Here is a 15,873-nt window from a genome sequence, read left to right as displayed (position 1 = left end):
AATTAATTTAGAATCTGCATGTGCTGCATGCTTCAAAGTGAATGTGTGAAGCCGACAGCTCATACACTGAAAACACCACATCATCAGAATCAGCTTTATTGCCAGGTAAGGAATTTGTCTTGGTGACAGGCGCTTCCAGTGCACAACAATACAATACAGCAACAAGACAGAGGTAATACTAGAAAATAATTAAAAAATATATATATAGAATAAAATAAAAATTGGATAGAAAATAAATTATAGAGTACAAAATGACTAATATATATACAGGTGCATCTCAATAAATTAGAATGTCATGGAAAAGTTCATTTATTTCAGTAATTCAACTCAAATTGTGAAACTCGTGTATTAAATAAATTCAGTGCACACAGACTGAAGTAGTTTAAGTCTTTGGTTCTTTTAATTGTGATGATTTTGGCTCACATTTAACAAAAACCCACCAATTCACTATCTCAAAAAATTAGAATACATCATAAGACCAATAAAAAAACATTTTTAGTGAATTGTTGGCCTTCTGGAAAGTATGTTCATTTACTGTATATGTACTCAATACTTGGTAGGGGCTCCTTTTGCTTTATTACTGCCTCAATTCGGCGTGGCATAGAGGTGATCAGTTTGTGGCACTGCTGAGGTGGTATGGAAGCCCAGGTTTCTTTGACACTGGCCTTCAGCTCATCTGCATTTTTTGGTCTCTTGTTTCTCATTTTCCTCTTGACAATACCCCATAGATTCTCTATGGGGTTCAGGTCTGGTGAGTTTGCTGGCCAGTCAAGCACACCAACACCATGGTCATTTAACCAACTTTTGGTGCTTTTGGCAGTGTGGGCAGGTGCCAAATCCTGCTGGAAAATGAAATCAGCATTTTTAAAAAGCTGGTCAGCAGAAGGAAGCATGAAGTGCTCTAAAATTTCTTGGTAAACGGGTGCAGTGACTTTGGTTTTCAAAAAACACAATGGACCAACACCAGCAGATGACACTGCACCCCAAATCATCACAGACTGTGGAAACTTAACACTGGACTTCAAGAAACTTGGGCTATGAGCTTCTCCACCCTTCCTCCAGACTCTAGGACCTTGGTTTCCAAATGAAATACAAAACTTGCTCTCATCTGAAAAGAGGACTTTGGAACACTGGGCAACAGTCCAGTTCTTCTTCTCCTTAGCCCAGGTAAGACGCCTCTGACGTTGTCTGTGGTTCAGGAGTGGCTTAACAAGAGGAATACAACAACTGTAGCCAAATTCCTTGACATGTCTGTGTGTGGTGGCTCTTGATGCCTTGACCCCAGCCTCAGTCCATTCCTTGTGAAGTTCACCCAAATTCTTGAATCGATTTTGCTTGACAATCATAAGGCTGCGGTTCTCTCGGTTGGTTGTGCATCTTTTTCTTCCACACTTTTTCCTTCCACTCAACTTTCTGTTAACATGCTTGGATACAGCACTCTGTGAACAGCCAGCTTCTTTGGCAATGAATGTTTGTGGCTTACCCTCCTTGTGAAGGGTGTCAATGATTGTCTTCTGGACAACTGTCAGATCAGCAGTCTTCCCCATGATTGTGTAGCTTAGTGAACCAAACTGAGAGACCATTTTGAAGGCTCAGGAAACCTTTGCAGGTGTTTTGAGTTGATTAACTGATTGGCATGTCACCATATTCTAATTTTTTGAGATAGTGAATTGGTGGGTTTTTGTTAAATGTGAGCCAAAATCATCACAATTAAAAGAACCAAAGACTTAAACTACTTCAGTCTGTGTGCACTGAATTTATTTAATACACGAGTTTCACAATTTGAGTTGAATTACTGAAATAAATGAACTTTTCCACGTTATTCTAATTTATTGAGATGCACCTGTATATATATATATATATATATATATATATATATATATATATATATATATATATATATACACACACACACACACACACACACAGTATATTGTATAGTATACAGTAAAACAGTTCCTGTGCCTGACGGTTCTGGTTCTCAGAGCTCTGAAATGTCGGCCACAAGGCAACAGTTCAAAAAGGTAGTGGGCAGGGTGAGTGGGGTCCAGAGTGATTTTTCCAGCCTTTTTCCTCACTCTGGAAATGTACAATTCTTGAAGGGAAGGCAGGTGGCAATCAATAATCCTCTCAGCAGTCCAAACTGTCCTTTGTAGTCTTCTGATATCCGTTTTCGTATCTAAACCAAACCAGACAGTTATTGAAGTGCAGAGGACAGACTCAATGATTGCTGAGTAGAACTGTATCAGCAGCACTTGTGGCAGGTTGAACTTCCTCAACTGGCGAAGGAAGTACAACCTCTGCTGGGCCTTTTTCACAATGGAGTCAATGTGGGTCTCCCACTTCAGGTCCCGTGAGATGGTAGTAAGAACCTGAATGACTCTGCTGCCAAAGTGCTGTTTAGAATGGTGAGGGGGTCAGTGTTGGGGTGTTCCTCCTAAAGTCCACAATCATCTCCACCATTTTGAGCGTGTTCCGCTCCAGGTAGTTTTGACTGCACCAGACAGCCAGCTGTTCAACCTCCCTTCTGTATGCAGACTCATCGTCATCTTGGATGAGGCCGATGACAGTGGTGTCGTCTGCAAACTTCAGGAGCTTGACAGAGGGGTCCTTGACGATGCAGTCATTTGTGTACAGGGAGAAGAGTAGTGGGGAGAGCACACATCCCTGGGGGGCACCTGTGCTGACTGTACAGTTGCCGGAAGTGAATTTCCCATCTCACTAGCTGCTGCCTGTCCATCAGAAAGCTGGTAATCCACTGACAGATAGACGTGGGAACAGAGAGTTTGTGTAATTTAGTCTGGAGAATAGCTGGGATGATGGTGTTGAAAGCCGAACTGAAGTCCACAAAAAGGATCCTTGCATATGTCCCTGGTCTGTCCAGATGTTGCAGTATATGATGCAATCCCATGTTGACTGCAACCTCCACGGACCTGTTTGCTCGATAAGCAAATTGAAGGGGATCTAGAAAGGGTCCAGTGATGTCCTTCAGGTGGGCCAACACCAGTCTCTCAAATGATTTCATGACCACAGACGTAAGGGCGACGGGTCTGTAGTCATTAAGTCCTGTGATTTTTGGTTTCTTTGGGACAGGAATGATGATTGAGCATTTGAAGCAGCATGGGACTTCACACTGCTCCAGTGATCTATTGAAGATCAGTGTGAAGATGGGGCCAGCTAGTAAGCACAGGATCGAAGACAAGCAGGTGAAACGCCTTCTGGGCCATGTACTTTCCTTGTCTTTTGTTTTCGGAGGACACGGCACACCTCCTTTTCACAGATCTTAAGTGCAGGTTGAGTAGCGGGAAGGGGGTTGCAGGAGATGTTGGTGTTTGTGTGAAGTGAAGGTCAGAGCGGGTGTGGGGTGTGAGATTGGGCCTTTCAAATCTACAGTAGAACACATTCAAATCATCAGCCAGTTGTTGGTTCCCTCCAGTGTTGGGGGAAGGTCTCTTGAAGTAAGTAATGTCTTTCAGGCCGCTCCACACTGATGCAGGGTTGTTAGCTGAAAACTTGTTTTTCAGCTTCTCAGAGTATCTTCTTTTAGCCACTCTGATTTCCTTATTCAGTGTGTTCCTGGCCTGATTGTACAAACTTTATCCCCACCTCTTTAAGCATCCTCTTTGGCCTAACGAAGCTGCCTGAGTTCTGCTGTAAACCATGGTTTGTCATTGTTGAATATTAAAAAAAGTCCTAGTAGGAATGCATATATCCTTACAGAAACTGATATATGATGTAACAGTATTTGTGAGCTCATCCAGATTGGTGTCTGCAGCCTCAAAAACACTCCAATCAGTGCAGTCAAAGCAGGCTTTTAGTTCCAGCTCCGCTTCATTGGTCCTCTCTTTACAGTCTTTACTACAGTCTTATCAGATTTTAGTTTCTGTCTGTAGGTTGGAAGAAGTTGAACCAGACAGTGATCAGACAGTCCCAAAGCTGCTCTAGGGACAGAGCGATATGCATCCTTTATTGTTGTGTAACAATGATCCAGTATGTTCCTGTCTCTGGTTGGGCTTGTAATGTGCTGTTTGTATTTGGGCAGTTCATGTGTGAGGTTTGCTTTGTTAAAATCCCCAAGCATAATAATAACTGAGTCCGGGTATTGTTGTTTTATGTCTGTGATTTGATCAGACAGCTGTTGCAGCGCGGAGCTCACGCACGCGTGTGGCGGGATATAAACACTCACCAGAATAAGCGAGGAAAACTCCCGTGGCGGGTAGAAAGGCTTACAGTTAATAAAGAGCACTTCCAAATTAGGACAGCACATCTTCTTTAACATTGTTACATCTGTACACCAACCTTCATTGATGTAAAAGCAAGTTCCACCGCCTCTCGTTTTCCCCGTTAAATCCGCGATGCGATCTGCTCTGAATAGCTGGAAGCCTGGCAGATGTACTGCGCTGTCCGGAATGGGTTCACTCAGCCAGGTTTCTGTGAAGCACAAGGCAGCAGAGGTTGAAAAGTCCTTATTTGTATGGGTGAGATGTAGTTTGTCCGTTTTGTTAGGAAGAGAGCGGAGATTTGCAAGATGAATACTTGGCAGGGCTGTTCAAAAGCCGCACCGACGGAGCTTAACCAGTGCGCCAGCTCATCTCCCTTGTCTGTGTCTCCTGAACAACGCAGCTGCGCCTCCAACTAAAATGTCCAGCAAAGTGTCCGAATAGTCAAAAACCAGGAAAAGATAGTCTGGTAAATGCTGCCGAACGTTCAGCAGTTCGTCCCTGGTAAAACTGATTGGAAAAAGATTACTAAACACAGTACAAACAAACAAGAATTGGAGCGCTCCACACCAAGGCGGCCATCCACGGCGCTATCTTGATACGTATCAATGATCAATGATCATAAGCATCATATGCGCTCGTGTGTTACCTTGAAGCATACAGCACATATAGACAACAAATGTATTTATTAAATCACAGCCTTTTGCAGGTTAATAATCACACTTGATCATGTTGACCTGCTTTTTCTGAGGTGTGAAGCTGTCGTCAAAACACACATACTAAAAGGGCTTAACTCCACCAAAATAAAAGCTTGATTTAAATGGAAAAAAAATATGGCATAAATAAATAACTGTATAGTTATGTTATATTCACTGTAGTAATAACAATAATAAATCAATAATAATTGTTTATATGTAAGCATTATCTCACATCTGTGATGCTCTGTTGTGCAGCACTTTGTTTGACAAATTATTTTGGGTTGTGCTGTGAGGATCTGTACAAAAGTACTTTTTATAACAAAAATAATGCAATGTTATGTTTAAAATGATTTGTTCTATTTCCACTTGATTAAAGTTTTAATACATTTATTTACACACCCTTTCGATGATAAAATTCAATTAAAGGAATATTTCATCCAAAAATGATAATTCTCTCATCATTTACTTACCCTTATGTTGTCTCAAACTCATATGACTTTCTTTTTTCTGCATAACACAAACAAAGATATTTTAATGGGAATATGATGTTTTGTTGTCCTACAGTGCAGTCAAATACAAAGTGAATGGTGACCAAATTTTCCAGCTCCAAAAAGGAAGAAAGGTAACATAATGGTAATACGACTACAGGTGTTTAATCCATGTCTTCTGAAGTGATACAATCAGCTTTGGGTGAGACGAGAACAGACCAAAATATAACCTGACATCAGCAGTCTCCTTGGGCAATTATGATTTCAAGCTTGATTACACTTGCTAGCGCCATCTAGCGCTCTGCGCATGCTTCAAGCACTAGGAAGTGTAATTGAGCTTGAAATCAAGGTTGTGCCTAGAGACTGCAATGGCAAGATGTACAGTGAAAAAGGAGATACACTTTTGGTCTGTTCATACCTAAAATTGATTAGATTGCTTCAAAAGACATGGATTAAACCACTGGAGTCTTATGGATTACATTTGTGCTGCTTTTATGTCTTTTTAGGAGCTTGAAAATTTGGTCCCCATTCACTTGCATTGTATGGACAAACAGACATAATTTCTCCATTAAAATATCTTTGGTTGCATTCTGTGGAAGAAAGTCATACGAGTTTGGTAAGTAAACGATGAGAGAATTATAATTTTTGAGTGAACTATTCTATTAAACTGTCAAATACAGAATTCAGAAGAAATAAAATGGAAAACACAGAATATGAAAGAATAAAAAAGAATTTGAAAAGTATAAATAAAATGGATTTCAAAGGGCCCTAAATGTTAACATTCACTTCCAGAATGCACTTCCATTTGTTGTTAGGTCTTCTTCCTCATTGGCCATATTTAAATCAAGTTTGAAGACACATTACGTCAACGAGTGAAGAATTGGTATTCGTACCCCGTCTCCAAAAAATGGGATCTGGACAACCCTAATAATAATAATAATAATAATAATAATAATAATAGTAAAATAAATTACTTTTCAAATCATGTTTAAAAATAAAATAACTGGCATTTGTATCTATTATTTTCTATTTATATATATATTATCAGATCAAAAAACCCAACTTATAATTTTTGTAGACATTTACAAATAAATATAAAAAATTGATAGACATTTTTTAAGAGTTTTTTTCTAAACTGTGGAGTAGAAGTGATTTTTAAACTAATTAATTAATTAGTAGCACTGTTTTCTGATTTGAGATTCATAACTACACAGCATGGAGCATAAATGAGTCATTCATTTCTGTGCAATAAAGATTAGCTTAGCTTGTGTGAAAAAGTTTAGACCTCCACCTGTCTGTGAAGGTGGTCTTGGTGCTCTTGGGTACATCTGTCCGCCACTATTCAGTACCATACCCTGTGCAGCCATATTAGCCACTGGGGGAATCATTGACACTGAAGGATTATTCATTCGCATTCCACCTGGAAAAGAACAGCATACATATTTCAGCATACAAGTCATATACTGTATTTCAGCACACTGATGCTTATAAAACATATACTCAGCACTGAAACATATTTTTCACATTATTAATATTTCAAGCTAGTTGATAGCATCGGATCATATTAATATACTGCCCCTATAACTCCCATGAATCACTTAAAATATTTAACAACTCTTAGCCCTACTGTGACCATTGGTCTACAATAAATGTATTCATTGCTAGAAGCCTTTTATCAAGTTACACATTCGTGCATAATTACCCTGGCCCTGCTGCACTGGGAAGCCAACATCCATCCTCATCTGCCCAGGTGCAGCGAGCGGTCCATTGACCCTTATTTCTTGACCTCTGTTCTGTCCAACAGCAACATTAATGGCTCCTTCACCTGTTACAGACCAATAAACACATTGGCAGATATAAAATTGGAGAGAACAAAGGCTAAAATTAACATTTTATTTAACTAAAAAAATTATAATTCAACTGCCACAGGCTTTAATGAATAAATAAAATGCTGAGGTGTCTATGCAATGTGATGCATATTTGCAAAAAGAATGCAGTTTGTGTCGAGTCACATGACACTATGCAAAGGTTGGTCACTTAGAGGCGAGCTCTGCTATAACTTTGCTACAATTATCCTTTTAAGCAATGTTAACCAGTGAGAACTGTAATAGTTTTGTTTGCTAACTGTGCTGGGAAGGCAGGATGTTGAAAAATTCGAAAACGTCAGCCTGTAGGGACATTAAAAAGCACTTGCATTTCCACGTGTCAGATGCCTCACAGGATCAGGATGGCGGAGGTCCAGTTGATAGTGGCAGCGAGCTTCGTGAAGTAGGTCAGGAGATCTCAAACCTTTATGCAGCGCTGACAAAAATCTCGGATCGACTTGGAGGGCCTCGCAGAAATACATTGAGCGATCACATCTATGGAGGCGAAACTTTCCACCCTGATCACAAGAATGGACGATGTTGAAAACCGGGTTGAGTTTCTGGTGATGGCCGAAAGAGAGCTACAGGCTAATTCACCTGCTACCAAGGCTGATGTGGAACGCATGTGGGAAAACTAGAGGATATGGAAAATCGGAGCAGGCATAATAATGTTAGTTTAGTTGGAATTCCCAAGGGAAAGGAAGGACAAGTTATGGTTAAGTTTTTGGACAGGCTTATTCTGAATTTGATCGACACAGCTGACTGCCAGCTCGAAATTTAACGTGCCCACAGAGTTTTTGGTCAGCTTCCCACGGCGGATGACAGACCCCAATCTATACTGGCAACATTCTTGCGGTTGACTGACAGAGACTTTTTTCTACGAGCGGCGAGGATTAAAGGCAAGTTGTGCTGGGAGGACCACAACATCATGGTATTTCCGGACTTTGCTAGTGCGATACAAGCGAAGCACAACGGATACAAAGAGTGTAAAAAATTGCTTCACCAACAGAAGGTGGGCTTCACACTGCTTTTTCCTGCTAAGCTAGGTGACGCCAAGGGTGGTCGCAAGACTTTTACATGCCCACAAGCAGCTATGGCCTTCATTAAATCAATGGTGTGAGTGGGTAATTTTGCCTGCACTCAGTCAACAATACAGACTACACATCATGTATTTTACTGATGCAGCCTGAGAGGGTATGTTATTCTGTTGGCTGCCCACTGACTCTCGCTCTACTCTTTTTATTTTTTCTCTCTTTCTCCCTTTATTGATTTATTGTTGAGTTCATTGGTTCATTTTGTGGGTTCGATGTGATTATTTACTGGGGCTTATTTTATGGAATACATTTTTGTGCAATTTAATGGCACTGTTTATGTAAAAAACAAAACAAGAAAGAAAAAAAAAAAAAAACAACACCGGACTTGAGCAATCCGGTAGCAATAGTGTTGCGGAAAATCTCGTGAGCGTCCATGGACCATCGGATTTCCGGGGGATAGATACCAGTTGGGACCAGAGGTGGGGTCTTGATCTTGTGGTCTTGGTCTCAAGACGTCTCGAGACCATATAAACGTGGTCTGGGTCTTGGTCTCAACATTTAAAGTTTTGGTCTGTATCTCGGTCTCAGCCTATGGTCTTGATGGTCAAGGCTAGAGCCCGACCAATATGGGATTTTTGAGACCGATACCGATTTTAGAGAGGGAAAATTCAGCGATTACTGATATGGTGGCCGATATAGTTCAATTTTGAGCTGAAATGAAAACAGACCTTTTCTATGTGGATTTTTCACCGATTTTGCACTGATATGACTATGCAAAGGTACTCAGATGGCTGCTTTCTTAAATATTTTTATCAAAGAATATTTGACATTATTATTATACATTGTCAACAAATTCTAAAAATGACCACTGAGAAAATAAAGAATAAATAAAAATAAAATAAATAGCTAAATAAACATCAGTACTATCAGTCAAATGCTGACTATATTAATACTGCAGAGTCAAGAGATAAACAGTGGTAGCGGTGTTACACTGTATTCTGCTATACAAGTTCAGGGGAAACTTTCAACGGTGGAAAACCAGACTTTTAAATATTACATTTTATAAATGCAATGACTGGAATTGTTCAGTTGAAGGGGGTACCAAACTGTGAATCCTGAACAAAACAGATTGGTGAATACATGTTTACACATTAGCTTCCACTCAGCTGACAACAAAAGTAGCTACATGATTAGCTAGTTAGCTGTAAGCTCGTTGTCACGGAGAGTAAAAGGAGGATGTTGTTTATTTTACTTTCCAGCATCGTGTCTCACCAACTAGGTAACAGCGTAGCACCCAATCCACCACCGCATTGTTGTCTGCTGAGCTGCAAAAAGATGCTCTGATGTTTACCTTTCAATTTGCTACATTACTGACTGCACTGACAAACTATAGCTGGCTAACAGCGAACAGACATGAGTGACATGGTTGTCAGGGACAGGGTTAACGTTATATTAGTAATATTGAAAAGGGAAAATTATGGGGTCATTGTTTATTAACTTTCCAGTATGTATTTCACAAACTAGTTAGCAACTTACAGACACACAGCTCAACTCCGCCCTGCCTGCAGAGCCACCCTCAGCTCAGCTCTGTAAACAATGGAGTCGGAGCGCGCTCTGCTGGACAAACTACGTAATGACACCAATTCTAAAGCATTGTTTTCTGCATTATATGTTCCGAAAAAAAGTTTTCATATCGGCGCATATCGGTAAAATATACGCCGATACCGATATATCAGTGAAAGGCTAATATCGGCTGATAATATCGGCAGACCAATATATCGGTCGGGCACTAGTCAAGACCACTGTGTATTTACCAATGCACTAAATGCGATTATTATTTCAGCCACTAGTTTGCGCTGCATCTATACTATTACTGAGAATTTGCAAGCACACTACTTCTGCCTCGGTCATACCGCATGTGTCGGCAAGCGCCATCTCTCATCACATGAATGTAAGTGCAAGAACTATGGTTTAACAACACAAAGCAAATATTAATGATTTATGATTACATCTGCCATGTAGAAGCCGTGACTTCACTCGGGGTAATTGCGCGACCCAATAAGCTTGTTACGTTGCGAGGTGTTCTTTATTGGCGGAAGTAGGGCTGAATGATTATGACTAAAATCATAATTAAAGATTTTTTCCCCTGATATTGTAATCGCTATTAATAAGATCTATTACTATAATTTTATTGCATGCCATATTTATGCAGCTACACATCCCAAACAAGCTGAGAACTGTGTTCCTGAATTAGTTCATTCTATTTATTCATTAGCAGCCTAAATTAAGACAGTGACCAAATGGACAACTTTACAATGTTCCTCTTCTTGGCAGCATGAAATAAAACTTATTTAAATTGTGATTAAATTATATACAGAAAGCGAACAAACGGCTCTCCATTTATAATCACTGAAGCTGTCAATTACTTCAGTTAAACGCAAGCTCACTGAGTTCTGCACTCTCCCCAAAACTCTCATTATAATTAATAAAGCTGTTGTAATTGCACAATAAATTTCTTATTTACATCGTTTTTACTCCTTGCTTGAGTGCGGCAGTACGCACGTACAGACCTCAGTCTGCGAGCAACGGCTGAGCCGGTGACTTAAACGCCTCTGATTGGTCGTTGCATTTGTGTGCTCAGCTGACGTCTGTGATTTAAAAAAAAATAAACAGTATTATTTTGTTAGAATAATAATGCATATAAAACACATTTCTCAAATAACCATGCTTTTGGGAAGTCAGACTAATTTCAATTAATCAGTTCTTTCAAAATGTGATTTTCAATTATTGCGAATATTTCACATCAGCATTTTTCTTTTGGTTTCTTCACTGTTATTTTCAGTGCATAACTTTATGCATAGTTTTTTTAATAGTTTAATAGTATACATAATTATTAATGTGTACATGCGGTGAAAATCAGGCTAATGCCATGCAGACTTCAACTGTTGTGCACTAGCCAATTCAAGTCACCACTTTAGTTGTATTATTTTATATATATTTGGATTATGAAGGCATCTCGTAAAACTGGACTGTTTTCTCTATATAGCAGTCTGGAAAATGTCACAGCCTGCAGTGGTAAAATGTGCATTTGAAAATTCTGAAAATAAGAAATGGAGAGCAACCTGCAAAATGTCACACATTAATAAGTGAAGCACATGGTACAACATCATCATTCAATAGGTAAGTTAGTCACATTGTCTTTGATATGTTTATGGTCTTGGTCTCAAAACGTCTCGAGACCATATAAACGTGGTCTTGGTTTGGGTCTTGGAGGGTCTAGTCTTGGCCTTGTCTTGGTCTTAAGGGGTCTAGTCTTGGTCTGGGTCTTGATTACACCTCTGGTTGGGAGTGTTGTGTGCGGGGTTGAAGTGCATTTCTTTTTTCTGTTCTGTGGGTTGTTCAGGACTTGTTACATCAATGTTGGAAAGTGGTCTATATAATTCTGCCTTGGGCACAAAATGTATCTTTACATGTCAATATGCCACTTTAATATAGGTAAAATGTTTCTCTCCACATGGAAAGTTAATGGGCTGGGGCACCATATAAAAACACGGAAGGTTGTATCTTTCCTTAAGCGTAAAAAATATGATATAGTGTTCCTTCAAGAAATGCACCTTTCTTCACAAGAAGCTGAAAAATTTGGTAGGGCATGGGGTGGGCATGTGTTTTGCAGTGCTGGTTCGAGTAAGAGCAGGGGAGTCATCACACTGATAAGTAAGCATTTACAATTCAAATGTCTCAAACAGATAAAAGATAATTTAGGAAGAGTCATTATTGTTTTGGCTGAAATACAGAGACAAAACCTTATTTTGGCTAATATTTATGCACCCAACTCTGATAATCAGAACTTTTTTATAGACCTTGAGGGAAAGCTACAAGCAGCTGAGATCCTTCATGATATGGTTTTGGGTGGAGACTTCAATCTTTTAATGGATCCAGTCCTTGATCATAGTGATGCAAAGGTGTGTAGACCCTTTAGAGCAACGTTGACACTTCAGAGGATGTGTAAAGATCTTGGTCTTACAGATGTCTGGAGACTTCTGAATCCATTTGGGAGGGACTACACATTTTTTCATCAGTTCATAAGATTTGCTCTAGAATAGATTTTTATTTTTTATATATATATATGTCACTTATTCCATTTACCACTAACTGCTCAATTGGGAACATTTTAGATTCAGATCATGCTTTGGTGTATTAAGAGATGTTGCTGCATATAGAGACAAGAAAATCACATAGATGGCACTTTAATACATCTCTTCTACAGGGCCCAGCATTTCAACAAATGTTAAAGACAGAAGTCAATGTTTATGTAGAAACCAACTGGTCCTCAGTGTCCTCTATGAGTGTGGCATGGGAGGCACTTAAGGCAGTTCTTAGGGGGTGGATCATACAATATGCTTCATTCATTGAAAACATCAAAGCACAAGAATTCATAGAATTGTAAAAGAGTATTAAAAGTGCTGAAACGCCGAATGTCATCCAATGATCTTAGAGAGTTGACCCAGCTAAAATACAGGTGCTGGTCATATAATTAGAATATCATCAAAAAGTTGATTTATTTCACTAATTCCATTCAAAAAGTGAAACTTGTATATTATATTCATTCATTACACACAGACTGATATATTTCAAATGTTTATTTCTTTTAATTTTGATGATTATAACTGACAACTAAGGAAAATCCCAAATTCAGTATCTCAGAAAATTTGAATATTGTGAAAAGGTTCAATATTGAAGACACCTGGTGCCACACTCTAATCAGCTAATTAACTCAAAACACCTGCAAAGGCCTTTAAATGGTCTCTCAGTCTAGTTCTGTACACTACACAATCATGGGGAAGACTGCTGACTTGACAGTTGTCCAAAAGACGACCATTGACACGTTGCACAAGGAGGGTAAGACACAAAAGGTCATTGCAAAAGAGGCTGGCTGTTCACAGAGCTCTGTGTCCAAGCACATTGATAGAGAGGCGAAGGGAAGGAAAAGATGTGGTAGAAAAAAGTGTACAAGCAATAGGGATAACCGCACCCTGGAGAGGATTGCAAAACAAAACCCATTCAAAAATGTGGGGGAGAACCACTACGCACAGTCGTATGCAAGACATGGGTTTCAGCTGTCGCATTCCTTGTGTCAAGCCACTCTTGAACAACAGACAGCGTCTGAAGCATCTCACCTGGGCTAAAGACAAAAAGGACTGGACTGCTGCTGAGTGGTCCAAAGTTATGTTCTCTGATGAAAGTAAATTTTGCATTTCCTTTGGAAATCAGGGTCCCAGAGTCTGGAGGAAGAGAGGAGAGGCACACAATCCACGTTGCTTGAGGTCCAGTGTAAAGTTTCCACAGTCAGTGATGGTTTGGGGTGCCATGTCATCTGCTGGTGTTGGTCCACTGTGTTTTCTGAGGTCCAAGGTCAATGCAGCCGTATACCAGGAAGTTTTAGAGCACTTCATGCTTCCTGCTGCTGACCAACTTTATGGAGATGCAGATTTCATTTTCCAACAGGACTTGGCACCTGCACACAGTGCCAAAGCAACCAGTATCTGGTTTAAGGACCATGGTATCCCTGTTCTTAATTGGCCAGCAAACTCGCCTGACCTTAACCCCATAGAAAATCTATGGGGTATTGTGAAGAGGAAGATGCGATATGCCAGACCCAACAATGCAGAAGAGCTGAAGGCCACTATCAGAGCAACCTGGGCTCTCATAACACCTGAGCAGTGCCACAGACTGATCAACTCCATGCCACGCCGCATTGCTGCAGTAATTCAGGCAAAAGGAGCCCCAACTAAGTATTGAGTGCTGTACATGCTCATACTTTTCATGTTCATACTTTTCAGTTGGCCAAGATTTCTAAAAATCCTTTCTTTGTATTGGTCTTAAGTAATATTCTAATTTTCTGAGATACTGAATTTGGGATTTTCCTTAGTTGTCAGTTATAATCATCAAAATTAAAAGAAATAAACATTTGAAATATATCAGTCTGTGTGTAATGAATGAATATAATATACAAGTTTCACTTTTTGAATGGAATTAGTGAAATAAATCAACTTTTTGATGATATTCTAATTATATGACCAGCACCTGTATAGGTACAATACTATTGTCTCAGAAGGTTGAGTTTTGGCTATTCAGGGAAAGACGGACATATTTTGAGTTGTGGGACAAAATCAGGGAAACATCTTGCCAGATACAGTACTGTACAAAAGTTTTAGGCACTTGTGAAAAATGTTGCATAGTGAGGATGTCTTCAAAAATAATGAAATAAATAGTTTTCATTTATCAATTAATGTCATACAAAGTCCAGTAAACATAAAAAAGCTACATCAATATTCGGTGTGACCACCTTTGCCTTCAAAACAGCACCAATTCTCCTAAGTAAACCTGGACACCTTCAGTTTTTCTTGGTTGTTGGCAGATAGGATGTTCCAAGCTTCTTGGAGAATTCGCCACAGTTCTTCTATCTATTTTGGCTGTCTCAACTGCTTCTGTCTCTTCATGTAATCCCAGACTGACTCAATATTCAGTGGGGGCTCTGTGGGGACCATGCCATCTGTTGCAGGGCTCCCTGTTCTTCTATTCTATTTGCAAAAGAAATGTTTGGGAGTCTAAAAGGTATATTTCCTATTGACACACTAAAGCTGAAGATATAAATAACCATCTTAAGACAAATGCTGCTGTGAAACATCTAATGTGCCTAAGACTTTTGCACAGTACTGTACATAAAACAGAGTGTTTTTTCCCCACCATTCCTTCAGTGAAGTCTTCTGGAGGCAATATATTTACTTCTGCCACAGATATTAATAAGGCCTTTATATAATTATTTTTCAAAATCTTCATCTACTGATAAGGATATTAGTAACTTCGTAGAGCCATTAGAACTTCCTAAATTGACAAGTGAACAAAAAGACTTTCTTGACTCAGATATTACTTTGGAGGAGCTTGTTGAGGTAATTAAAGCCTTGCCAACAGGTAAGGCACTGGGGCCAGATGGTTCTGCTGCAGAATTGTTTGATTTTATGACACAGAACTGGGTCCACTTATGTTAGAAGTTTACACAGAGTCATTAAAGAAAGGTGAACTAACGCCAACCATGACAGAAGCCCTGATCAGTCTCCTTCTTAAAAAAGACAAAGACCCAAATGAATGTAAAAGTTATCGTCCAATTTTCCTGATCCAGTTAGATGTAAAAATATTGTCTAAAATTCTGGCTAATCGATTAAGCAGAGTAATTACATCTATTAAACATATTTTATATTTTACATTTAATATTAGACATTTTATAAATAATATGTGGTCAGTTGCGAATGATCACACCCCGATTGCTGCCATCTCACTTGATGCCAAGAAGGTATTTGATAGGGTAGAATGGGACTATCTTTTTAAGATTTTGGAAATGTACAGGTTTGGGAACACTTTTATTGGGTGGATTAAGTTACTTTATAAACAACCATTAGCGGCAGTGCAAACTAATGGATTAATTTCAGATTTTTTTTCTCTTGATGGGGAGCCTGGCAAGGCACTTTCCCCTTTATTGTTCTGTCTTGCCCTGGAACCATTATCAGTCG

General features: G+C 39.4%; 1 protein-coding gene and 1 long non-coding RNA gene across 6 annotated transcripts in view; one reads left to right on the top strand and one right to left on the bottom strand.

Moving 5' to 3' along the window:
* LOC127418969 (uncharacterized) overlaps positions 1-15,873 on the top strand; it is a 983,530-nt gene that overhangs the window by 544,543 nt on the left and 423,114 nt on the right. The gene's annotated exons all lie outside the window — the stretch shown is intronic.
* The window catches only part of LOC127418873 (nuclear receptor coactivator 6-like), a 31,933-nt gene that overhangs the window by 10,148 nt on the left and 5,912 nt on the right, over positions 1-15,873 (bottom strand). For 3 of the 5 annotated variants that reach the window (XM_051659727.1, XM_051659726.1, XM_051659728.1), the window contains 2 exons: positions 7,109-7,231; positions 6,698-6,826 (listed from right to left, as the gene is read on the bottom strand). In XM_051659727.1, the coding sequence (XP_051515687.1) occupies positions 6,698-6,826; positions 7,109-7,231 (252 nt within the window). Of the gene's footprint in view, positions 1-6,697; positions 6,827-7,108; positions 7,232-7,600; positions 7,682-10,829; positions 10,926-15,873 lie in introns of those variants that run through there. The other 2 variants (XM_051659731.1, XM_051659729.1) reach the window with 2 other exon arrangements.

The sequence above is a fragment of the Myxocyprinus asiaticus genome, chromosome 28 (assembly GCF_019703515.2).
Source record: "Myxocyprinus asiaticus isolate MX2 ecotype Aquarium Trade chromosome 28, UBuf_Myxa_2, whole genome shotgun sequence".
Classification (NCBI taxonomy): domain Eukaryota; kingdom Metazoa; phylum Chordata; class Actinopteri; order Cypriniformes; family Catostomidae; genus Myxocyprinus; species Myxocyprinus asiaticus.
Note: the sequence above shows the minus strand (reverse complement) of the source record. Positions and strands in the feature narration are given on the sequence as shown.